This window comes from Elephas maximus, chromosome 9 (assembly GCF_024166365.1).
Source record: "Elephas maximus indicus isolate mEleMax1 chromosome 9, mEleMax1 primary haplotype, whole genome shotgun sequence".
NCBI classification, from domain to species: Eukaryota; Metazoa; Chordata; class Mammalia; order Proboscidea; family Elephantidae; genus Elephas; species Elephas maximus.
The window spans coordinates 71,940,240-71,965,642 of NC_064827.1; the positions used below are offsets into that span (position 1 = coordinate 71,940,240).

General features: G+C 46.5%; 1 protein-coding gene across 1 annotated transcript in view; it reads right to left on the reverse strand.

Annotated features, from left to right (window-relative positions):
* Window positions 1–1,185: 1,185 nt before the first annotated feature.
* TTLL11 (tubulin tyrosine ligase like 11) overlaps window positions 1,186–25,403 on the reverse strand; it is a 306,701-nt gene continuing 282,483 nt past the window's right edge. Inside the window, exon 9 of the mRNA XM_049897234.1 lies at window positions 1,186–6,036. Coding sequence (XP_049753191.1) covers window positions 5,744–6,036 — 293 coding nt within the window. The 3' untranslated portion in view covers window positions 1,186–5,743. The remainder of the gene's footprint in view (window positions 6,037–25,403) is intronic.

A 25,403-nucleotide genomic window follows, 5' to 3' on the forward strand; every position in this document is an offset into this window, starting at 1 on the left:
GGGCCTCGGTATGAGTCCTGGCTCTGCCTTTCACCAACCACAAGACCTTGGACAAGTCACTTACTCTTCTGGGTGTCAGTCCCTGAACTGTGAAAGGAGGATGATGATAGTCCTCATCCTCCACTGGGTTTTGGGGAGGATGAGAGGATGTATGTGAAAGTACTTTGTAAACTGAGAAGCAAGGAACAGATGTTAGATTCATGTGAGAAAGAGAGTTGGTTCGAGAAAGGCACAGAACACCACTGCAAATGTCTGGGCACCTACCCAGCCTGGTCTATTCCTACCCCTCCTCTGCCCCATAACCCCCCCCCCACCTACATTTTCAGGATTACCTATTCTGAATTTAAAACAGAGGCTGATGGAGAGTTGAGAAGACAGGCTGGACAGGCCTGATTGAGGTGCAGTCCTCGTCTCCAAGACTCAATGAGAAGACCCAAGCCTGGGCACTGAGGGACATGGAGACACAACCCAGGGTCAGAGGAAGCCATCGTCCACTCAGGGTCTTGGGACAGCCGCCGTGCTCTGCAGGGAGAACAAGCCAGCTAGGGGCACAGAATCAATAAATCAGTTTGGCAAGGTTTAGAAATCCATGATCATTAAGGGCATCTGCAGGCTAAGTGGAGAACCAGCACTATAATGCTGCCTCCTCACCTACTGAACATTCGTATTACTTCAACAGGTACCTGCTGGGCCCCAAGTCTGGGCCAGAGGGGCGACAGGGATCCACCACATGCCTGACCCTGAGAGAGCTTGCAGCTTGGTGGGACTAAATGCTGTGATACCACAGGGTCTAAGCGTGATAATAAAGGAAATTTCGAGGTTCTCGGAGTGGTTCATTCTGTTTGGGGGATTGCAGTGAGGACGTTTGAGCTGGACTTTGAAAGGTAAGTATGAGTTCGCCATTGGACAAAGTGCACAGGTCATTCCAGTGAGTGCAAGGGTGGGACAACATACTCACTTACCGTTCACCGTGTGATAACAACATTTACAGAGTCATGGCGGCAGGGGTCATGGACAAGGCGCAGGGAGTACGGCAGTCCTTGGGTTACAAACATCTGACTTAATGGACAACTCCTAGTGAGGAACTACAACAGAAGCTATTGTATTAAAAATTTGAGTTAAATACAGTGGTTCTTAATAATGAACTCACCACTATTCCAAAAATTGCATGGTTTGGAAGTGCTTCTTAAGTGTTTTATATGCATAGAAAGGTAAAGTATATACTATATACTAAGACAAATATTTGACTAATGCTAAATTAGAACCATATGTACCTGTTCCAACTTACCTACAAATGCGGCTTAAAGACAGTCTTGGGAACAGATCTCATTAGTAACCCGGGGACTGCCTGTACTGCAGAGGCTGAGTCATGAGGTGTGTAGACCAGGTGTGGCTTTTAGGGTGGAAAGAAAGGAAGGAACTAGATTATAAGAGGCTTTGAGAGTCAGACTCAGGAGCGTGGGCTTTATCTGGGAGGAGATGAATTTTGGATTCAGCAAAATTCGCGGTGAACTCTGTGATTTTCCAGTTCCTTCTAGGTGGATAGAGATGGAGGAAGACTTGGAAAGAGTTGAGTGGCAGGGAGACTGATAAAGTCCAGGTAAGAGACGATGAATCTAAGCTAAGAAGAGTGGACAGAGGCCTAGAGGTCCTGCCTCTGCATATGGGGAAGGGCCAATGAGGGCAGCACTTGCTAACAACGGCACTGAATCCAACAGGTAGACTGCATTCTCGGCAGGTCCCTGGGGACACAGCCCCTGCCCACAATAACAGAGAAACTGCTAATATATCAGACAAGAAGGAAGGGAGCAGGCAAGGTCCATGTGGAGGGGCTAAGGAAGCTGTCCAGGGTCACACTGGAAGGGGCAAGACAGGCATGGCAGGGAAGGGTGGGTTGGAGCCAGTGGCCCAGTTCTGCTGATCTGCCCTGTTCTTTGAAAGGAGATTCCCTCCCCTAGCTGGCCCCATCAACTTTTGATGCATACATTCCGGACAGAACAGGCTGAGCCGGCTTTTTTTTATCTACTCATTGAACCCACTCTGGAGTGTCCGACCCTCCAGGCACTCAGCCAGGGGGATACACACGTGTGGACAGAGCAGTGTGTGGTTGGGCCTGTGGTGGAGCCATGTACCGGGGCTACTGAAGCCAGGAGGAGGGAGAGACTGACTAGGCCCTAGGCAGCTGGGAGTGGTGTCTCAGAGCAGAGGGCAACTGGCCTGGCTAGCAAAGATTAAGGTGTTAACCAGACAAAAAAGAAGGCAAAGAGTACTCCAGAGGCAGAAAGCATGTGCAAAGGCACAGAGCTGTGAAGCAGGGTGGCCTGCTCTAGAAATAGCAAGAGGGTAGGTATGGCTGGAGGGAGGTGTGCCTCAGTAGGAGAGGGAGCAAGAGCAGGAGGGACTGCGGGAGAAGAGGCTGGAGGTGGATCCTGGGGCCCTTCAAAGGAATGGACTTATCCATAGGCAGAGCTCAGGGACTCGGCTCTATGTGCAGCTGCCTGTGGGACCTCACCTCCCTTGCTGTGTTCGCTTTTAAAACGAAAACAACCACCCAAAAAACCCATTGCCATCGAGAAGCAACCCTATAAGACAGAGTAGAACTGCCCCATGGGTCTTCCAAAAAGCCAGTGGTAGGTTCAAACTGCAGACCTTTCGGTTAGCAGCTGAGCTCTTAACCACTGTGCCAACAGGGCTCCATGTTCCTTCTAAACCAAACCAAGCCCGTTGCTGTCGAGTGGATTCCGACTCATAGCGACCCTATCGGACAGAGTAGAACTGCCCCATAGTGTTCCAAGGAGCACCTGGCAGATTTGAACTGCCAACCTCTCAGTTAGCAGCCATAGCTCTTAAGCACTCTCCCACCAGGGTTGTCTGCTTTTGCTATCACTTCACTTATACCTCGTCTAATCACCACAGGGGGTAAACACAGAAGGGCTTCCTGTTAGGAATCCTTGCAGCGGGAGAAGCCTCCCCTGGCTCATGCTGATAACAGAGCACCCTCTAAATTCTTCCTGCTAGATGATGTTAAGAAAAAAGGGCCCACTTTGTCACGTACATCTTGTAAAATGGCAGCCTCATTTCCCTAACAATCGCAGCTGAGATTCTGTGTCCTCCAGGGGTTTTAGGGTGTGGGGCTCACTCGGGCCTAGCCTACAGAAAAGGAGGTCTTTCTAGAAGCAGGAGCACCTTTACTGACAATGACCACGCATGCAGAGCACGGGTGGGAGAGAACATTCTCATTGTGAGAGCTAAAGATTTTATATTGCCCCAAACTATGTGGCTGGAATACAATCTATTGGTATTATTTCTTCTTCTTTTTTTAATTCGGTGTGCTTTGTTGGTTTTAGACCTTAATATTGCATTCCATTTTGGCACATGAATGCTTACTGAAAACCAACTTCAAGAAATGGTGTAAAGTTAGAGCTTTGTTTAAAAGACCCATTGCTACTCCCAGCTGATGACAGACGTGCCAGGACACATTTATTTGGGTCTTTTGCTGTGAAATCCATTTGCTGTGGTGGAGGGGACTGGAGGCACAGGCTCTGAGTCTTCATGCTGTTCCTAACAGTGGACCATTTAGGAACATTAATTGCCCTGCCCCATGCCAGCAGACTCTGACAGACAGTAGAGGCCAAGGGCCCCAGCCAGCTGAGCCAGAGCAGGGTGGATCCACCAGTGGTTTGCATTTGGAGCTGGAGTCACAAACGGGGCAGCTGAGCAGAAGCTCACCCGGGGATGTAGAGGAGCTAGGAGTCCACAGGCAGGCCTGGGCCAAGTCCTGGCTCTACCATGGGACCTCCCAGGCCTTTCTTTCCTCATCTGAAAATGGAAATGACATTACCGAGCTGCCCAGGGTGACAGGAGAATCAAGCTGATGACATTTCCAAAATGTTCCCATGTAGGAGGCATTCAGCGCACATCAGGCTCCTCCTGTCCTCTTGATTTTAGGCCACGTGCCCTGATTTTTGCTAGGAAAATTAAGTCATTCCAAGTTTTTCCTGTCACCAAACACCCCCGACTGGGCTCTGCTGGGCCTGCTTACAGAAGGCCTCTTAACTAGGGCTGGGCTGTGTGTCTGGGTTCTGCCCTGTGCTAGAAGAGCAGGAGGGAAGAGGCTTTGCTCCTGGAGAGTGGGCTCTGGCAGAGGCGGGGCAGGCGAGGACCAGCCCTCTGCCCTACAACAACTCACCAACAATTGGAGACAACTTGAGTTAACATCCTACTATTTGCACTTAAAAATACTTCTGGGAGGGTAAAGCCACGGAATTCATTCCAACAGGCACTTTCTCAGCACCTTTTCCAGGTTGTGTTGGGGACTTGTGCTGGGAGACAGTAAAGGATATTAGAAGGAGGAAAGCCAGAAAGAAAAGAATTAGGAGAAGAAGGCCATATGTACTTGTCTGGGACAGATTTCCACCTGCCATGGCCCTCCCCCTTGTCCTGCATTTGCAAGCATTTTCTGAGTCTTAGGCGCCATGCCAGTGCCTTCAAAGACTTTTCTTCGTCTTTTCTCTGAGTTGATGGTCAGCTCTGTCCAGGGTCCCAGGATCCTTTAAAGAGGACCTTCTGGGAAAGGGTCACTTTAACCCCAAAACTGCAACAGTGTCTGGAGAGCTTGGCTTTGCAGGGGCCACCTCCTGTCTGCTTTGTCATCAATGGACCCTTGACCCTGGCTTGCCCGCAGGTACCAAAGTGCTACCTGTTGCTGCCTCTAAGGCTTCCCCTCTGACATGGTGGCTGTCTGCGGACACAGATAGAGACAAGAAAAGGGTCTCTTGGAAGGAAGAACTTGGTTCCCCTTTTCCTAACAGTAGGTCTAACACCTGGAATTTTGACCCTTGTTTTAACCCTGACCCTTATCCAGAACTTGTTTGCCTCCTCTCGGCAGCTCCCCCTCCTTCCCCGGCAGCTCCCCCTCCTTCCCCGTGCACCTAGCACTGGGCTGGGTGCATAGTGGCCCTCTGGCAGTGCTGTGAACTGGCTTGCCATGTGCTGAGCGCCTTGTCCATGGAGGTGTCCATTCAGAGGTCACATGACCTCAGGTCAGGAAGGTTGGAGAGGGGATCCCTGCTTTGGGGTTGAAGTCCAACAAAATCCAACAAAATGACCTCTGAGGATCCTGTCAGTTTGGAAACTCAAGGAGCCTGACTTAGTTACTTCTTAGTTATTTCTTAATAACAAACTGAACATTGCAGCAACAAGGCAAACTGATCGGTTAACTACACCCATGTAGCACATGATTGGGATGGGAGATCAGCACACGACCACTTGGTATTTCCACCTCATTTTCACAGGTTGAGTGGTAGGAAATAAACCTGATGTTCCCAAGCTTTCACTGGTAGTCTCTTGGAGGCCCCAGCGCACCCCGGATTCAGCTTCTTTGAGCTTTTCCCTCTCCACAGCTCTCAGTCTCTGGATTGTTGGTGCCCCATGCCTCAAATTTAGCGGTTTCATCCCGGTTGTTACTTTCTGTGAGCTCAGAATAGAAGATGCCATCTGTCACATTTTAGGATGTCATATGTCCACTGAGGAATTGCAAGCAGGGTGGATCGCCAAAAGGCACTGGGAGGAAGGCAGGCGAGAATCAGTCTTTCAAAGCATGGCTCAGCGGAACATGGAGAAAATTAGCGGGAATCTCAAGACGGGAATTCTCGGCAGCATGCCATTTCTCCACAGGCAGGGAGCCCAGGGGTTCATCTGGAACCCTGAAGGGCTCTCTCCTTCTAGAAGGACAGAGAAGCCCTCAGGACAGAAAGTGTTTGGACTGGGAGAGCTTATTGGCACTGTTTGGGCTGGGTGGAGAGGTGACCTCTGACACCTGGGCCAAGGGAGTGGTTTCCTGGGGAGTGCCACTGCAAGGGGGCCGGCACCCTGAAGTGCCACTCCGGCCACACACCAGACGCTTTTCATCCAGCAGGGACAGGTGGTATTCACACAGGTCAATCAGCGAGGCCACCTGCTCGTGGAGTGGCAGCATCTTGAACTTCCTCTGAGCCAGGTAAAAGAAAGCCTCTATGAATGCCTGCAGAGACATGCCTGTGGACAAAGAGACTGGCGTTAGGGGGTATGTGCAGGAGCCCCCCAGCATGCTGCTCTGGAAGAGCACAACTCCAACCACAAGGCTGCTAGCAGGTGTCAGCCTTTCTCCCACCACCATAACAATTGGAAACCACCAATAGTGTGATGGTTAACTTTATGAGTCAGCTTGGCTAGGCTATGGTGCCAAGTTGCTTGGTCAAGAGCTAGCCTAGATATTGCTATGAAGGCATTTGCATGTGATTAACATTTAAATCAGTCGATCTTGGGTAAAGCAGATTACTCTCTATAATAAGGGTGGGCCTTACCCAGTTAGTTGAACCCCTTAAAAACAAAAACTAAAGTTTTGGAAAGAAGAAGGAATTCTGCCTCAAGACTGTAGTAACATAGATACCTTGCTCACGTTTCCAGTTTGCAGCCCACCTGACTACGGATTTTGGACTTGCCAGCTCCTACAATCTCATGAGCCACTTCCTTAAAATCAATCTCTCTTTCTGTAGATATATTTTGTATATCTCACAGTACGTTTGTGAGGTACTATTTTTTTTATTATGATCTACCTTACGGATGAAGAAACTGACACTCAGAGAGGTTAAGCAACTTCCTTAAGGTTATACAGCTAGAGAATGGTGACCTGAAAACTCAAACTCTGACTCCTAATTCTTTTAACTAATTTGAGCTGCATGAAAGGCTCCAAGTCTTCACAATGTCAAAGTGAAAATGAACCTCATGATCCAAATTCATCGGATTCCCTGGGCTCCCTGGGGAAGGTGACACCAAGGCTGGACTGGAATGCCACACAGCATTTTAGAGGAGGCTGGCTCCGGCTGTGCTAATCTACACCTTCCCAGTGGCCTGGCTTCCCCAGATTGGAAGCGTTATTCATCTATGCCTGTCACTGGGGGCAGAAGTCTGGCCTGGAGTTTATAAATACTGGAATATATATGGACCCTGGGATTGAGAGTCCTTTTTGCCTTGGGAACTTGAGCTAAGCAAAGAAGTTGCTTTTCTTTCTTTCTTTTTTTGTCTCCTTCCAAGTCCGTCAAAGCTTTTTTTTTTTTTGCTCGGTTTCTCTTGACTCCAGATGCCCTGCAGGTCCTCTGCTCTGTTTGGCCCTGACAGGAGGTATTGGTAGAGAACAGTGCCCTGCTTTTAATGCAAACAGAGGCCTGGTGTGTTAAAGACACAGGGAGACTGGGACCTCGCTTTAACTCGAGACATTTCCTAATCAACTCCTTTGGGCCAGGGCTCTCCAAGGGTATGTATATCTGTGTGTACGTTTTCTCAGGGAGGAATCAGACATCACTTGCACCCATCACAGGTGGGTGGGAGGGTGAGATCCATGCAAAATGGAAGAGGCCAGGATCTGAGGCCAAAGAAACCCCACACCCGTCCCAGCCTGTCTACTTCTCAACTGTGTGATCTGAACGGTGCTAAGTCAAGTGTGGTCGATCCGATGCCAAGTCCGAGAACTGTGTGTCCCTGGTCCCTGACAAGGTAAGGAGCCTGGGCCAGAGTATAAATCATCCTGGTCATCCATCACATTGTTTAATTCAGCTGACGTTATTTGTAGCAAGTCTTTCTCTACGAAGGAAGCAGCTCGTTGTTTACATTCTGGTTCAGGCTTCTTGTCCAAACTACAATAGCTCATGGATTGCAACTCTGAGGAGCACTGATCTCCACCAAGCTTCTCAGCTGTAATGTGCACAGGAATCACCACCATCTTGTTAAAATGCAGATTCCTGGGCAGGGTTGCATTTCTAATAAGCTTCCTGCTGATGCTGATTCTCTGGGCCACACTCTGAGGTAGCAAGTATAGAGCAGCTCACTGCAGCTTTTCACTCAGCAAATACTAACTTCAGTCCCTGAACCGACAGCAGGCTGTGATTAGAGCTGCAGTGCACAGGAAAAATACAACGGTGACCTTTTTGGGAAAGAAAAATATGTGTGGCAAATCATCTGGAAGAAGATATTCTAAAATGAGAAGTGGGGTTTCATGTGTTACACTTGGTTCTCTTTTTGCTTGTCAACATTTTCTGATTTTTCTATAGTAAACATGTATGCAATTTAAAAATATGTAATGGGGAATGCTAGAGGGTAGAAGGAGGTGATGCAGGGGCAGCTGCTTCTAATTATGAGCCCTTTGCTACTATTTGATTTGAAGCCTTGGACGTGTATCATTTTGAGGAAAAAAAAATACAATGCTAACGTTCTGCATATATATTCTACTTTGATAAAAAGTTAAAAACAAACAAACAAAAAAATATACATATATAAAGGGAAAACAGAAGGGGAAGGGAAATGAAATGGACATTGACTGACTTTCTTGCATGAGCCAGACACACTACACCAGGTACTCTGATCCTTACTACAGCTCCCATTGTGCAGATGAGAAAACTGAAGCCCAGAGAGAAGAAATAACTCAGATTACACACTGGTAAGTGGCAGGGCTGGGATTCGAACCCAGGTCTTAGGAATGGCTGATTCTCCACCTTATTCCCAGGAACTCCTCCGCGTCCATAGGTAGAAGAACACTCTATGGGTAAGAGCATGGTTGTGGAGAACAGACAGGCTTTAGTGGAAACACACAGAACCAGCAGGAAACAGTGAAGCTCACAACTGGTGGAGCCTACAGGGATTGTGGCATCAGAGGAGGCTTGTCAGGAAGAGGCATTTGAGTTGGGCTGGGAAGAATGGATGGAGCTTGGCAGGGCAGAGATGAGCTGCAGGTATGGCTGGGCCCAGAGTGGGACTGAGTAAGGGCTGGGAGGCAGGGGCCTTGGCCCATGAATAACCCAAGGTGACTACAGCAGGACTGGCCCAGGAAGAGCCTAGCTGAAGCAGACTGCAGAGAGGGCCTAGAAGCCACTGAGGGGTTGGGGGTTAATGCCACAGCATGTGACCAGGGCGCCACTGAAGTTGTCGGAGCAAAGCTGTGGAGTCAGATACCTCTAACAGCCTGATCACATTTTCCTGTCTGGTGATTTTTAACTATTTTTTATAGTGATAGAAACTTTATAGATTTTTTTTTTTGCTTGTTTTGTTTTATTCCTCAAGTAAAATCTTATGAGGGAGTCAATACATCAGAAAGATAAAGGGGCCCATCCCTGTTCAAGCCAGGTAGGTGGCAGCTCAAGGCCCTGCCCACCCAGGCCCCCCTCACCCCTCCGGGCCCCTGATCTTTACAACTAGCAGAGCCACCATACCCCCATGTTCTAGAATCCTTGTGTAACAGCTTCATTTTACAGAAGGGGGAATGGTAAATGAGGGCCCAAGTCACATAGTTAATAAATGACAGAAGTAGGACTAGATCCCAGGCCTTTTGACTGAAGCTTAGTGTACCTTCAAACTGCACTCCCCCCACCCCCCGCCCCCCACCAAAAAAAAAAAAAGACTGAAAGCAAAAATAAGTACACCAAACACTTCTCAGGCTAGGGACTAGGAGAAAGGTCTGTCTCCACTGACCTGGGGTCTGAGGGAACCTGAAGGGTGATGAAGGTTTGGGGGAGGAGATGCCCCAAACTCTATACCATAGTCCCCATAAGCTGCTTTCCTCTGGCATGCCAAGAGCCTAGGGGTCTCTGGCTCCCACAAGGGGCTGTAAATTTGAATTTGACGGGAGATTATTTTTTATCTTTTTTCCATTAAGGTGGCCTGGGAAATGGTGGCCTGATCTATGTCAATATTCACCAAGCTTCTTCAGAGAACTTAATCTTTTCAAGACTTCAGGGTGGTCGGAGGAAGAGGAGAACAGGAGGGAATAAGGGCACTCAAACTGATCTCAGCTTTGTTCTGGGGTCAGGGCTGCCAGGATTCCACCTGGGAGGCAGCTCAGGGTCAGGCACAGGGGCAACTCCCACCTGGCTGGAGCCTCTAGCCTTTTCCAGATCCTCCACAAAGAGTTGAGGCATCCTACCAGGCAGAACAGGGTCTTTCACCTTCTTTATTATTATTTATTATAAAATATAGTGAAACTGTTAGCAGAAAGTGTGGTAAAAGTTTATGCATTGCCCTCCCTCCAGAACCCAAGTGTCCTCACTGACTGTTCTTCCATCCCCTCTCTGTCCACAAAAGATATGTTTCCCTTCGTTGTCATAATAACATACACAGAACTTAGTACTTCTTGGGCTTGGAACTACATCGTTTTGTTATATTGCTACACAGCCCTCCTAGCCGTTATTTTAATGGTTGCATTATATTCCATCAAATTGTTGCCTTTTATATCATTTAACCACCCCTCACTTCAAAAAAAAAAAAATTTTTTTTTCACTTCCTAATGCTTTTTTTTTTTTTAATGCTTAGACTGTTTACATTTTCCCACTACTATTGATAATATAACAAATACTTAGTGTATCATCCTTTTTATTTGATTGATCTATTCCCTTGTGATAAAGTGCTAGGAATTTTTTAAAACATGCTAACTTGGTTTAGTAACTAATTTCATGTTAAAAAGATTTAAAATTTACAGAGTGCTCAAGTGGACAATGCACGTGAACAAACAATTCACATATATTAGCAAGTGGGAGAACAATCCATCGAAGGCACATGGTGCCACTGCTCAGCAAATAAACTAACAAAAATGTAAAATACCGGTAATAGTGAGGTAGAGGTGAAACTGCTAGGGAAGTTTGAAAAGCAATTTGGCAATAGGGTTTAAGAGCCATCCAAGTGTTTATATCGTTTAACACAATGATCACAATCCTAAGAATTTATCCTAACACAATACTTCCCAAAGGAAAAAGCAATGCACGCAATGATATTCATTGCAAGCTCATTACCAAAACCCAAAACCCATTGTTGTTGAGTCCGTTCCGACTCATAGCGACCCTATAGAACAGAGTAGAACTGCCCCCATAGGGTTCCCAAGGAGTGGGGGGTGGATCCTCAAATGGTCTCTGCCCCTACATACCTACAGACCTTTTTGGTTAGCAGCCGAACTCTCAACCACTGCACCACCAGGGCTCCAAGCTCATTACTGTAGGTCTCATTTACTTTGAGCCTAACCAGGTGTGGGGGCGTGGGAGCGCTTGACTTATAGAATAATTTTATATCCCTCTTTCTACTTTTCTGTATTTTCCACATAAGATAATACATGCTCATTGTAGATAATAATTAGAGAAAAAAAATCCCAAATATTATTTTAAATATACCCCCAAGCCAGCCCGAGGTCACTGGTTCTGTGAAGCGCCCCTTGACCACTCCCAGGTGGAGTTAATCACCGCCCCCCCCTTGCTGCTTCCTCTAGTTTCTGCTCATATATTGCGCTAAACTCATGGGTTCATGGCTGTCTCCCTAACTAGACTCTGTGCTCACCGCGGTGTGGCACACAGCAGCCAGTAATAACAATGGATTTAATCGACTTGAATTGGTTGTAAACCTTTTAACAATCTTGAAATGCAGGTGTAATTTTACAGCTGAGGACACGGAGGCACGCCAAGAGGCAAAGGGAGAGCAGCCTGGGAAAACTCTTAGGTGATTTGCAGACTTAGGAAATCAAAATGGTTCAGACCAGAGACTCCCAAACCTTAAAAACTCATTGCCATCGAGTCAATTCCGACTCATAATGACCCTATAGGACAGAGTAGAAGAGCCTCATAGGGTTTCCAAGGAGCTTCTGGTAGATTCGAATTGCTGACCTTTTTTGGTTAGCAGCCGCAGTACCTAACCACTATACCACCAGGGATTCCTCCCAAACCTTAAAACAAAAAAAAACCAAACCCAGTGCTGTCGAGTCGATTCCGACTCATAGCGACCCTACAGGACAGAGTAGAACTGCCCCATAGAGTTTCCAAGGAGCACCTGGCGGTCCCAAACCTTCCCAAACCTTAAAAAAAAAAAAAAAACCTTAGAGGACCTCAAATCTGCTGGAGGGTTTGTTAAAATGCAGATTGCAAGCCCTGCCCGGAGAGTTTCCCTTGGTAGGGCCTGAGGCGGCCTGAGAATCTGCATTTCTAACAAGGTCCCAGGTGACACTGAGGATCCTTGTCCAGGGACCCCACTTTGAGAGCCAGTCCCTCCTCCTCCTCCTTCCTACTGCTGAGTACAGCCTGTACTTGTTCCACTCTGAAAGCCCACATGCAAAAGGGGCCTATTTGCAAAAGGACTTGCCCCTAAACTGAGAGAAGTTTGACTTTGGGCTAAAAATATCTACATTTTAAGATAACTCTGATTGAGAGCAAACAATCAGTTATTTTTAAATGACTAAGAATGGGACTGAAAAATCATGGAATTGTTTCAACTTTGCATTTAGTCTCTGAGAAACCACACAGCCCTGGTTTTCTTGCAGCATCACTGCTTGACCTCTAAGAGGGGGAGTGCTCTGACATCCTAATCTAGGCCCTGCCCTTCCCTACGAGCATCAGGAAGTAGATTGGACCAGAACGGTTCCAGGAGGCCTGGCCACAGAGGGCCCTGGAGACCATGGTCAGGTTTTGGATTTTATTCTGAGGAAGATGGGAGGCCAATGAGGAGTTTTCAAACGATATGATCGCTGCCACTGTTGTGTTCAGACCAGGTGGTAGGGGACACATGTGAAAGAAAACAAGGAGATCTGTTAGGGGGTTATTGCCTCAGGCCAAACAAGAGCTGATAGTGGCCTAGAGCAGGGTGGCAGTTAGGAGGGTGCTGAGGGTGATCAGATTCTGGAAAAGTCTGAAGGTAGCATCGTCAATGCTATCCATGATCTGCTGATGGATTGGACATGGGTCTGAAGGCAAGTCAGGGGTCTTTATGAAGGAGGGCCTCTAATACCAGGCCAAAGAGACTGGACTTCTCCACAGGCCCAGTAGTTTTCTAATGTTTGAAGCATAAATTTATCTGGGGACTTTGCCAGAAACGCCCTGGAGATTCTGTCAGCGGACAAGGAGGCCTTGGAAACTGTGTTTGTAGCAACAGAGTAGGGGATACTGCTCTGGTGGTTGAATTAGGCTGCCGTGGGAATTCAGGAGCTTTTGGAATTAACACTCCAACTTGGCCTCCTCTTGAGGAGGCAGTGCAGTAAAGAAGTTGAGAGAATGATCTTTGAGAAACCTTGTGCTGGGCTAGGGCTGCTGTGAGTGCTCTAGAGCTTGCCCCCTCCCAACACTCGCTTTCTCCTCTGAAATTCCGCCCACTCTGTTTGCTGGGGTGCTTGGCACTTGGGAACACTCTCCTACCGCAAGCCAAATTGCTGAGATGACAGGAGCCATTTAGGAAAAATGTGGGAAATTCCACTCTCTTCCCTGTTCTCCCACCAGACCATCTGGCCCAGGGAAAACCCTCACGGCTCTAACTAGGATTTGGGAGCATCTCTTTGATAACATTGCTTTAACGACCTGTTATAGTAAAAGTAATAAAAGTAAAAACAACAACAGTTAATACCTATTGAGTCCCCATCATCTGCAAGAACTGGGCTAAGGGATTCACATGCATTATTTAACTTAATCTAACAAAAACCTCCTGAAGCGGCTATTGCCATTAATCCCATTTTTCATTTAAGAAACTTGCCAAAGTCACCGAGCTGTTGGGTGCAGACCCCAGAGACCATTCTCTTAACTTCTTTACTCCACTGCCACTTCTAGAACTTTTAAAGAGATGGCCAACTTGGAGTGTTAATTCCAGTCATTTAGAACTATAAACCAATACCTGCCTTGTGGCTGAATGAGGGCTGGGGCCTCATCCACCTCTGCTTGGTGTCAGCAAGAAGGTATAATCGGGGCCCTCCGTGTTTGTGATTGGCTTTCTCCACCTGCCTCCTACACCTGAAGATAAGCTGTTGAGTATTTTTTGAAACTTCATTTGGGTTGATGGATGTTGCTGGAGAAACCAGCCTTTGAAACATTCCAGGTGTGGCCAGACACACATTTCTAGCCCGAGACTGCCACTTGGATATTGGGATACGGCCCCTGTCAGACCACGGCCTCATTCTGTCAATCTGCTGGGCAAGGGTGGGCCCACAGGCTCCTTCCAGCCCAAAGTCCTCTCCTCTCCACTCCCAGGGAGAAAGCCTTGCACACAGGACTTAATGAAAGAGCCTGGAGATGCTCTAGAATAATCCCATCATCTATTCTGGGGCTTAAAGATGGAAACAAGAATAACACGTTATGCACAGCACTTTCCAATTTATAAGGAGTATCCCTTTTCTCATCTGGCTCTAACAGTAATGTTCAGAAAAGGTCATTATTACAAGTATTCCCCATTTACAGTTGAGGAACATGGGCCCAGAGAAGCCAAGTAGCTTGTCAAAGTTACCCTGTCATAAGTGGTGGGGCAGCCTTTAAACCCATGCCTACCTGACTCTCAAACCCACGCTCTTATTCCTACACCATGCTCTTTCTTAACACCTGACATTTATATATCATTTTATAGCTTCCAGAGCACATTTGCATATATGATATAATTAAACCCAAATCACTGTTGACAGCCAGGGATATTATTCCAGACTGACTCTGAGGTTTTTTTTTTTCTTCCCTCTCAAAAATACCTGAGCTTCCTTGCTTGTTATTCTATTTTGAAGGTATTGGTGTGCTTGACTAGGGCAGCTACTTGCCAATTTCTTCTCTCTCCCCAGCCTTTAAATCTCTTTCTTATTACTCACCTAGAATAGGTGTTTCTGTCACATAGTGAAATTCTCAATGTATAAGTATACACATTTCCTGTTTAGAGTCATTGGTAGGAGATAAAGCTGAACAATCTTGACTAGAATTAGCTTAGTGATTCCCACATGTGCAGTGAAATGGTCCCCAGAAGAGCTATATGTGAAGGTTGCACGAACTCCAGGATGGTTAATCACAAGAACCCCAGTCTTCTCACCATTCACAGGGCCCCTTGCAGCCTGGCTTCCTGTCCGTCGATGCAAAGTCCCACCACATATTACCACAGTCTCTCCAGCTTGGGGCTGGGACCTCAAAGGACTCCATACATAGTAGATCAAGCCTGGGCATTTCCCACAAAGCATCATTCAACTCCGTGGAATAGTGCCTGGGTATCAGATGACCCAGTCCTGGTCCCACCTCTGCCCGTTACTAGCTATCTAGTCTTTGGCAAGTCATTACATCTCTCTGGGTCCCTATGTCTTTATCTGTAAAAGGGGGACAGTAATATCTGTCCTGAATGGCTTTTACAAGGTACCACCTAGAAAAAGCAAACACAGTGCTTAAACATAGTAGTACAAATGCCTTTGATCATCTCCCTCTGGTCTCTGCACCCACACCTCACTTTGCCTGGAGTGCTATCACAGTGCTGGTTGCATTTTCTTCTTTTATTGCAGTTGGCTGATCCATGCCTCCCTGCTAGACTGCGGGTCTCACAGGGCCAGGGAGCCCTTGCCCCTCTCTTAGCCCCAAGCTATAGTGGGCTCTCAACAATTATTTGTGGAATAAATGTGTCCATAGACTCAAATTACAAGGAAGAAAAATGATGTGGGATGTCAGGACACCTGGATTCTCAAATGGTCTACACATTGCCTCTCCTCCATGGGCCTCACTCTCCACTTCTGTAAAGTGCCCCAGACTGGGTTCCAGAAGCTTTGGGAATGATGGTGGCTTCTGAATGTTCTTAAGAACGGTAGTAACTAAAATCACAAACCACACCTATTGGTGCTTTCTGCCCACCAGGACTCACATGGTGCACTTTCTGTGCACATGCTCATTTCATCTTAGGACAACTCTGTGAGGCTGGTATTGCACACATTCACACTGGGCAAGTGAGAGGGCTGAGTTCAGAGAGGCCCAGCAACTTGCCCAGATCACGCTGCTGGAGAGTAGTGGTGCCAGATCCCACCACTGCACTACCCTGCCTCTCCATCAAACCAATTGGAAGCCTCCTAAAGGTCCATCCTTTAGGGGAAGAAAAGGATCGCCTTGCTCCTGCTCTTCCTCCCACCCCACAGCTCGGGAACAGAAGTCACACACAGTCATTGTATTTAAGCGTTACAGCAACAAGAAGTCACTATCACCTTTATCCTTGGCTGGATGGAGAAATTAATAAGTATCAGGACAGAACCATAAATAGAACTTGCAGAAAAATCATTACCCCCAGAAGCCTGTGGCACCCAAATAACACACATAGTCAGAGAGGAAAATAACTATTTCATCATTTCATTAGTCTCAGGTAATGCCACTGGCTGGTGCAGAATGGCCCAGAGATCCCACTCCAGTCCCATCCAGCGTCACCCCTTATCCCATCAAGACATGGACACAAATTCATGAGTCACCATCTGGGAGGACACAGCTATAGTGCTGGTCACTGTTTCCTGCAACTGGTTTATGCTATTCCAGATATTTCTCATAGGATTAACAGCTCCAACACACCCTTCAGAGGCTCAATACTCACTCTTCAGCAAGCAGTCCAGATCTCAGCCTTGTAAAGAAAGGAGTTCAGAGATGACAAAACCCAGGCCCTTATAGGATAATAACAACACTAAAAATAATAAGAATCAATAAGAGTCGTTGGTATTCACCATGTGCTTAATTAATATGCATCAGGCACTGTGGTGAGTGTTTTATGGGCACCTCTCATTTAATCTTCAAAACAAAGTCTGGGTGGTAGATGCTCTTATCACTCCCTATTTCATTCTTTGGCTGTTTAAAAAAAAATGTTTATTGACATAGGAAAGCATTGCTTTTGTCTTGGATTATGTTTGCTAGTTGGGCGCTGCAGGCTTCTTGGGGTGCCAGGAGGTAAAGCCATTCATCCTGAGTACAGGCTGGAAGTGGTGCTGGGCATGTGAACCCTGGGTTCTGCCCTCTCAGCACACTGCCTCCTGGAAGCATCAGGTTTACTGAGAGGCTGGGGAATAGCCACAAGCTCTTGAGTTTGTAGAGAAAGCATCATCTTTGTATTGTCTCTCTGGCATCCTGTAGTTTCCCTGTGAGATTCTGAGCCCTGGGCTACCCTCCCTGACACAGCTAACAATGGTCATCTGGCCCCCACTTGGTTATCTCTAGTGGTTGGGTGCCTATTACCTCTCCAGGAAGCCCATTCTTTGTGCGCTCTCTGCTCTTGTCTGAAATGTGTAAAGCCTCCCCATTGGTCCCACTTTCTGCAGAACAAATCTAACTCTTCTTCCCCATGATAGCCTTTCTGAGAGGATTTGTAAGGCAGCAATCTCGTCAACTCAATTCCACAAACACTCACTGACCACCTATTGGGTGGGTATAGAGATGAACAAGCCCCAGTTCCAGGGGTGATGGTGGTGAGGAGGGCAGGGTGGGAGAAGGGGGTGAGGAGAGTGGGGAAGGGAAGAAAGACTAGGATGGACCAGTGTGACAGAAGGGTGTGGACTGGGGAGAGGGTAGGTTAGAACACAAAGGAAGAAGCAAATGATAGCCTGGGAGAGGCGGGAAAGCTTACAGAGAGCCCATGGTATACATGGTAAAAAATTCGGATGGTAGAAATGTGGCTATGGTGGTAAGAGTCCTGCTTTCCTCTCCGCCCCATTTCCCGCAATTTCTGTGCACCAGAAGTTGACACTATTAGCAATCGACATTGTTAGCAATCCCTGGCATTTATGCATAAAAATGAATAAATGTATAGAAATATTCTGCATATACAAATATACATATAAATTTTCACACAAATAGAATCATACTATATGCATTATACTTCACTTCTAAAAATTTAACAGTATGTCTTGGACATTTCTCTATATCAGCATATATAGATCTACTCCATTTTTTAAAATAATTTACTTTGTTGTTGTTGAGAACATACACAGCAAAACATACACCAACTCAACAGTTTCTACATGTACAATTTAGTGACACTGATTACGTTCTTTGAGATGTGCAACTATTCTCGCCCTCCTTTTCTGAATTGTCCTCCCCATTAACATAAACTCGCTGTCACCTAAGTTTCCTTTCTAGTCTTTCAAGTTGCTGTTGTCTTAGCCAGACCTTTTTTACTAGTTAAGCTAAATTTTTGTTTGGGTTTAAGAAGACTTAGGGGATTTTTTAGTTTAAGGTTTAAAGGTTATCTCAGGGTTATAGTTTCAGGGATTCAGCCACTCTCTATGGCTCCAGGAAGTCTGGCGTCCATGAGAATTTCCAATTCTGTTCTATACTTCCCCCGTTTTGATCAGGATTCTTCTATAGAATCTTTGATCAAAATGTTCAGTAATGGTAGCCAGGCACCATCCAGTTCTTCAGGTCTCATGGCAAAGGAGGCAGTTGTTCATGGAGGCAATTAGCCATACTTCCATATCCTCCTCCTATCCCTGACTTTCCTTCCTCTATTGTTCCAGGAGAATAGAGACCAATTGTTGTGCCTTGGATGGCCACTTGCAAGCTTTTAAGATCCCAGGTGCTACACAATGAACTAGGTCTACTCCATTTTTTATAAAAAAAAAATTTCCATAGCAAGTGTGTACCATGATTAAAAAAAAAAAAATCCTTCCCCTGCTCATGAACATTTAGGATATTTCCTTTTTGCTACTACAAACAATGATGCAGTGAAGATCTAGGTACATACATCAGTACATATTTGAATGAGGGATAACATCTTGGCAGTAGAACTTCTGGGTTAAATGGTAAATGCATTTTGATAGCTCTTGCCAAATTGTCTTGGAGTTGAGATCTTGGAGGGTAAACAGGCAGGAGTTTGCTAGTCAGGGTTGGGGAGGAAGATCTTTCTCAGCAGAGGAATTAGGTTGTACAAAATCTTAGAGATATGAAAGGACACTGGGTGTTGCAGAACAGGAGCTGGTGCTGCCAGGTTAGCCTGGCACCTGAGCTTTGGGGGCTGGGGGAGCGATGGGAGGAAAGGCCAGAGAGGTGGTCTGGTGTTATCAGTTTCCCCCTTCTCTATCAGTCATGAAACATATCCCGGGGTCTTGCATTTTTTTTTTAAGGCTGCCTTGACACCACAGCTCCCTCTAGTTACTACTCTATTTTTCTGCTCCCCAGCTGAGCAGGACTTCCCAGAAGAGATGCTGGCACACTGCACTGTCAGCACATCCTCCCCGCCAGCATATGGGCGGGGGGAGGCCTCCATTCCCTACCTCTCCACTCAAACTACTCTTGGTAACTGCACTGAGCACTTTGTATTCCCATCTCCTTAGCTTTCTCTCTGCAGCATTTGACAGCGTGGAGCCCCCTCCTCCTTGAAACTCTCTTTTCCCACTTCTGTAATACCACACTCTCCTGATGCTCTCTCTTTTTTTTAACTCCTAGCTCAGGCTCTCATTCCCTTTGCTGGCTCCTCTCTGCTTCACTCTCTGTTTGAGCCCTGCAGGGCTCTCGGGCCAAGGCCCTCCTTCTCTCTCACCCTGTCACTCATTCCCAAGGCTTTGAATACCTTCAATGAATCAATGATGTTCAAATCGGTATCTCCAGGCCAGGCTGCTTTTTGGCCACTGGGGTATCTCATTAGCATCTCAAAGAGTCTGTTAAAAATGGATTTCTTGTTCTTCCTTGCCCAGTCCTGGTTTTCTCAGAGTCTTACCCATTTCATAAATGTACTTCCACCCACCCAGTTGCTCACGTTGGAAGCCTGGGAGCCATTTCTGAAACTCCTCTCCCACAACCTTCACCTGCCCCCAACACCTCACTGCTCTGCATGCTCCCTCCACCCAGGCTGAGCAGCCATTGCTCACCTGGACTCCTACACCTGGACTCCCACACCTGGACTCCCACACAGCCCCCTCATCAGTCTCCCTTATTCCACAACTGTCCCCTTCCAACTCAGCACCCAGAATGATCTTATAGACACACAAACCAGACCATGCCACTCCCCTGTGTTAAGCTCTTCAACAACATTCAGGGGCATGATCCTGCTCCTGCCTGCCTCTTCTCTTGTTCCTGTGTTCTGTTGCCTTGCTGGTTTTTACCTCCTAGGACCTGCCACCTCAGGACCCATGTCATTAGCCATTCCCTCTGCCTAGAACACCCTTCCCAACTTGGACTTCACCTGGTTGATGCCCAAGTGTCTCAGCTCAAATGTTACTTTTCCTGACAGATCTTCCCTGACCTACTTCCTGATATAAATCAGGCCTTCTCTGTTATTCTCCTTAAAACTTTATCACAACAGGTAATTACACGCTTATTTCTGTGTTTCTGTGCTGAATGTCTGTCTTTGCTACATATTGTCAGCTGCATGTGGGCCTGGGTGTTCTATTCTCAGCTGTACACACCTGTCACTTGCCCAGGACCTGGCACATGGTAGGCACTTGTTGAATATTAGTTGACTAAATGAATGCAATCTACAGGCATAGTGTATGGCACATAGTAGGTGTTTGGTAAATGTTAATTCCCTCCTCCCTTCCCTCTGCTTTGTCACTGACAGGTTTTATGAACATGCCCTCAGCATTTACTTAAGGGAGAAAAAACCCAGGCTCTATATCACACATGCGCAAGTTCAAATCCAGGCTCTCCCTCTTACATGCTGCTGGGTGACCTTGGCTAATTCACTTTGCTTCTGGGAGTCTCAGTTTCTACCTCCCTTGCCTGGCCCTGGGAAGGGTTAAATGACAGGACATGCATGTCAAGTGTCTGGCGTGGGGCCTGGCACATGGAAGACGCCACGTGAATATGAGCTTCTTCTTGATTTCTTTAAGTTGCTAGAAGGGTCAAGCCTGGCAGAATAAACAGTCTGCTGCCCTGGAGGCCAGTGGCTCAAGGAATCCCACCCAATTTTAGTTGCTCTTTTTTCCCCAAAGATGGGTGATTTGGGGGAAGTCAGGCCCCCCTGACTTACCCACAAAAGGCAACCCTCTTCCCCACCCTCCATATTTGTTTTCAGTTAAGGGCCTGGACCTCTGGAACATACAGAAGGCTAGAATCGGCAACTCCGGGGTGGCAGATGGTGCCCACTCACCAAGAGGACAGAGGACGGAGCCCTGTCCTCAGGGGAGACCCCGCTGAGGAGCTCCTCAGATCCAGCCTGTCACTTGAAGAGGTGGCGGGAGGCAGATCAGTGTCAAAAATAAGACAGAGCAGTGGGTTTCAATTTGACTCGCATTAAGAATGTCACTTTACAGCACAAATGAGAGAAAAGAGAAATGCTCTTTTATGCGGGAGTTTATTTTTGTCACTTTGTCAGAGAAAAATTGTAGCCCTGAGGGCACTGGAGCTGCACAAAATTACCCAAAACATTAACATGCAAATTGCCTTCTTTAGAGGAGGTAATTTTATTAGCGCAGGAAATATTTCCTTCACTGTACTCCTGCCCAGGAGCGGAGCTGTCTGGGGGCCAGTTAGGACCACGGCAAATGGAGAATTGGGGAGAGTCCTGTGCTTGGTTAGGTATTCTTTTATGTGTCCTTGGATGCACAGGCATGCTACAGTGTCATAGCCGTAAAGCCCCTGAAAGATCATTTGATAATCTTGCAGTCTTACAGTTTACCAATGGGTGCCCAGAAAGTAAAGGGAAAGTGACTACAGCATTAATGGAAGAGGTCGAGCCAAGGCCACGTGTCCTGTGTCTCAGATAACCAGGCGAGCGACAGGGAACCATTAGGGGTCCTGGAAGTAACGACTCTGAGAATAAGGAGCCCAGTGAAATTCCATCCATCTGGTCTCTTCCTTCCTTCCTTCCCTGCTTCCCTCCCTCCCTCCATCTTTCCTTCCTTCCGTTTTTCCATTATTTTTTCAATAAAATTTCACTGAGTGCCTTTCTCCCGTGCCAGGCCCTGGTGCCCAGACATGAATCAGGCACTGGCATGAAGGAGCTCAGCACATACTGGGGGAAGGTGGGGAGGGGATACAGACTACGCAAATACTTATGATCCAGGGAGGTAAGAGTTACTAGAAGGGTGTGCTAAGAACTGTCAAAACGCAAAGAGAGTGGGACTAAGTGGCAGGGAGAAGGGGCCTGGAAACTTCACAAAGGAGAATCTTACATGTGGGCATTGTCCAGGCAGCCAAAGCAGGGAAGGGCATTACTGAAAGGGAGAAAAACAGGAGCAAAAGCACAGAGATGATGGCACGGCTCAGGGCAGCGTGTTTCAGGTGGTGTATATGGTGTGTGGGAGAAGATGGGCCTGGGCTGAAGTAGGTGAGTTTGTAAAGGATGGAGGTGAGGCTGGCAGAGCCAATCTCAAAGGCTAAAAAGCTCAGGTTTTATCCAGCAGGAAACAAACAGGTTCTTCAGGGCCTATTCCGCATGATACTTCGGAATGGAGGGGGTTTCCCAGGCCCTGTGGTGCCAAAATGACAGAAGGTTGTATGAGGCTGCTCTTACATAAGGCTTCCTCCTCCCTCACAGACGTGATCAGTGGGGAAAGTGTGGGCAGAAACACCCACTTGCTACCAAGAAGAAAACACCTCGGTCATGTCAGTTCTCACTGAGCAGATCAGGTGTGCACCCTTTCCCCAGAGGACCACCTGTGGACTCCCAGGCCCTGGACACTACCCCTGGCCCTGAGTAGGTTGGCAGCTGCATTATATGGCCATGACGGGGCAAGGGGAATTGCTGATTTTTAGGGAAGCTGAACAGGAAAGCTTAACTGTTATAAGTATACACGAGGCTATTGTGGAGGCCCTGAATGGACACACTCTATCTCAGGGTTCCTCAATCTTGGCACTGTTGATATTTTGGGCTAGATAATTTATTATTGTAGGGGACTGTCCTGTGCACTGTAGGATGTTTAGCAGCATCCTTGGCCTTTATCCATTAGATGCCAGTAGCATCTCCCCTCCCCCAGTTGTGACAACCAAAAATGTCTCCAAACATGGCCAAGTGTCCCCTGGTGAGGCAAAATTGCTCTATCTGGACCTCAGGGAAGACTTATGGGGTCAAGTCTTCTGTTGAGAAGCCGAGTGCCCCATGGGGCAAAGGATGGGTCAGAGTATAGGTTTCAGGTTTCATTATATACTTGTAGACTGGCTATCTCAAAAATAAATGTGTCTAAATTCCTTAAGATCTAGGAGAAAGAGCAGAGTATGAGGTAGAAAGTCAATGGACAGCAGGTGGTTCTTCCTTGCTATAACTTGCTGGGGTCTCAGAGTCCCCCATCTGTAAAACAAGCACATTGGAACTGATGATCTCTAAGGCCCCTTCTGGAAACCCTTGTGGCATAGTGGATAAGAGCTACAGCTGCTAACCAAAAAGGTTGGCAGTTCGAATCCACCAGATGCCCTTTGGAAACCCTATGGGGCAGTTCTACTCTGTCCTAAGGGTCGCTATGAGTCGGAATCAACTCCGCGGCAACAGGTTTGGTTTTGGTGTTAAGGCCCCTTCTAGTTTCAACACCATGTATGATTCTGTGAGAGTAAAATGAATACACACTGAAGAGTGCAAAGAAGGGATATTGAAGGTGGTCTCTTGTGAGAGATGATGAACCATGGCCTGAATGAAACTCTGTCTTTGTTACTTGGGACATTTTCTTGACTAGTGGCAGAATACTAGTCAGACAGTTCATGAGGCTCTCACTTCACTCTGGATTAAATGATTATGCCCAGATTTGACCAAGGACTCCATAGAAATCTCTGAAATACCTGTATAGTAAACACTTCTGGTATGCTTATGACTAGTGCAGGTTCTCAAACACCATTATTATCTAACAACAAAGAATTTTGGATCTACCACTCACTAGCGGGGTAACCTTGGGCAAATTACTTAACCTCTCTGAATCTCAGCTTTCTTCTCTGTAACCTGGAGTAGAAAGTTGGTGTGAAATGTGTAAAGTGTTTATAGAGGACTTTGGTTTCAGCTCTGACATGTAAAGATTTAGAAGTCATCATGTCCATCCTCACAAGAAAAAAACTGAAAAAACTGAAAATTAATGATTTTTCTTAGATCTATCAGAGAATTGAGTTCACAGGGTAAACTGTCACCCCAAAAGTAGGAGAGACAGGTGAATACAGAGACTCACAAGGACAGATCAGTTTAACTGGTAGGGACACTTAAAACATAAATGATGAATTGCTGGATGCTGAGTGTAGACTAGCTTGAGAGTTAAAAAAAAATTCCTAGGGTTGCAGTCTTCAGGGGCACTGTTGTGGTAGTACCCGTAGTACCACCAGATTCTCATGGTAAAGATTGGAGAAAAATTCTGAAGCCTGGGGGAAGGGAAAAGTAACCATTTTAAAATATGTCCAGAGTATTCGCCTCAAAAAAGGCCTGCCCTCAAGAAAAACTACTTTATCAGAGCCTTATCTGACCTGGGGAAAGGGGAATTAGACAACAAGCCTTTCCAGCCTTCTTGACTCCTATAAGGGCAGAAAAAAAAAAAAAAAAGCTAAGAAATGCTTCTGAAAGTCACAGCGCAGGGACTCAAGACCTCTAAAAAACTGAGATTTAATTATAAGTTTATAGAACACTTCCCCTAACCAATACCTACAAGGCTCCAGTATAATAACAATGGATTATGGAGAGACATCACAAGACCTACTCTATTTAAGGAGGCGTTCTTAGGGAAACCCAAAGACAACCGTGGAGGGAAACAACAACAAGGAAACTGGAGGAAACAGAAGCCTCTAGCACCTACAGCTACAGCAAGGATCAAGTACAGCCCAGCTCCTAGCCAAGTTAACATAGAGCCTTATGCTAAAATTTGATTACCTTAGTTCCTATTACCAGACACATCTCGTCTGGCTTTCAACAACAATAACAACAACAAAATTACAAGGCATGATAATAGGAAAGAAAACAAAATGATAGAGTCTGAAGAGACAAAGCAAACATTAGAACTGACCCATATAACAGATTCTGAAATTATCAGATAACCTAAAATAATGATGGTTAATATGTTAAGGGCTCTAACAGGAAAAGTAGACAATATTCAAGAACAAATAGGTAACATAAGTAGAGAGAGGGAAACTCTAAGACAGAATCAAAAGGAAATGCTAGAAATCAAAAGCACTGTTACAGAAATGAAGAAATATCTTTGATGGGCTCGTCAGTAGGCTGGACACAGCTGAAGAAAGAATCAGGGAGCTGGAAGAGACAGCACTGGACTCAGATTCAGGACCCGATTCCTGCTCTGTCACTGACTACTTGAGTGAGCTGTCTCTACTCTCCAAGCCTTGGTTTCCTTCTCTGTAAATGAGGTTTTTGAAAGAAGACCAAGCTCACTGGCAGTGTGGCATTTAGTGAACAAGTGGGTTTGAAACTGTTTTGTAATCTATAAAGCAGATACAAACGTAAGGAACTATGATGGTAGTGAACAAAAGAGCTACCGTTTGAGCCAGGCACATACTTCACTACTACTAAATCCAAACTTCACATACGAAATCCTTATAACAATCCAAGGTGCGTGTTGAAGGCTCCCAGAGGTGAAATGCCTCCCATAAGGACTCCCAGACAGCAGGTGGCAGGGTATTGAAACCCCAGCTGTCTGACTCCACCGCCCATGCTTTTTCCACAATGCAGAACCCTGCTGCTGCCATTCCGAAAAGATATGAAGATGGTAAGTAACAAGGACAAGAAAAGGGGAAGCCAAAATAAAAAAT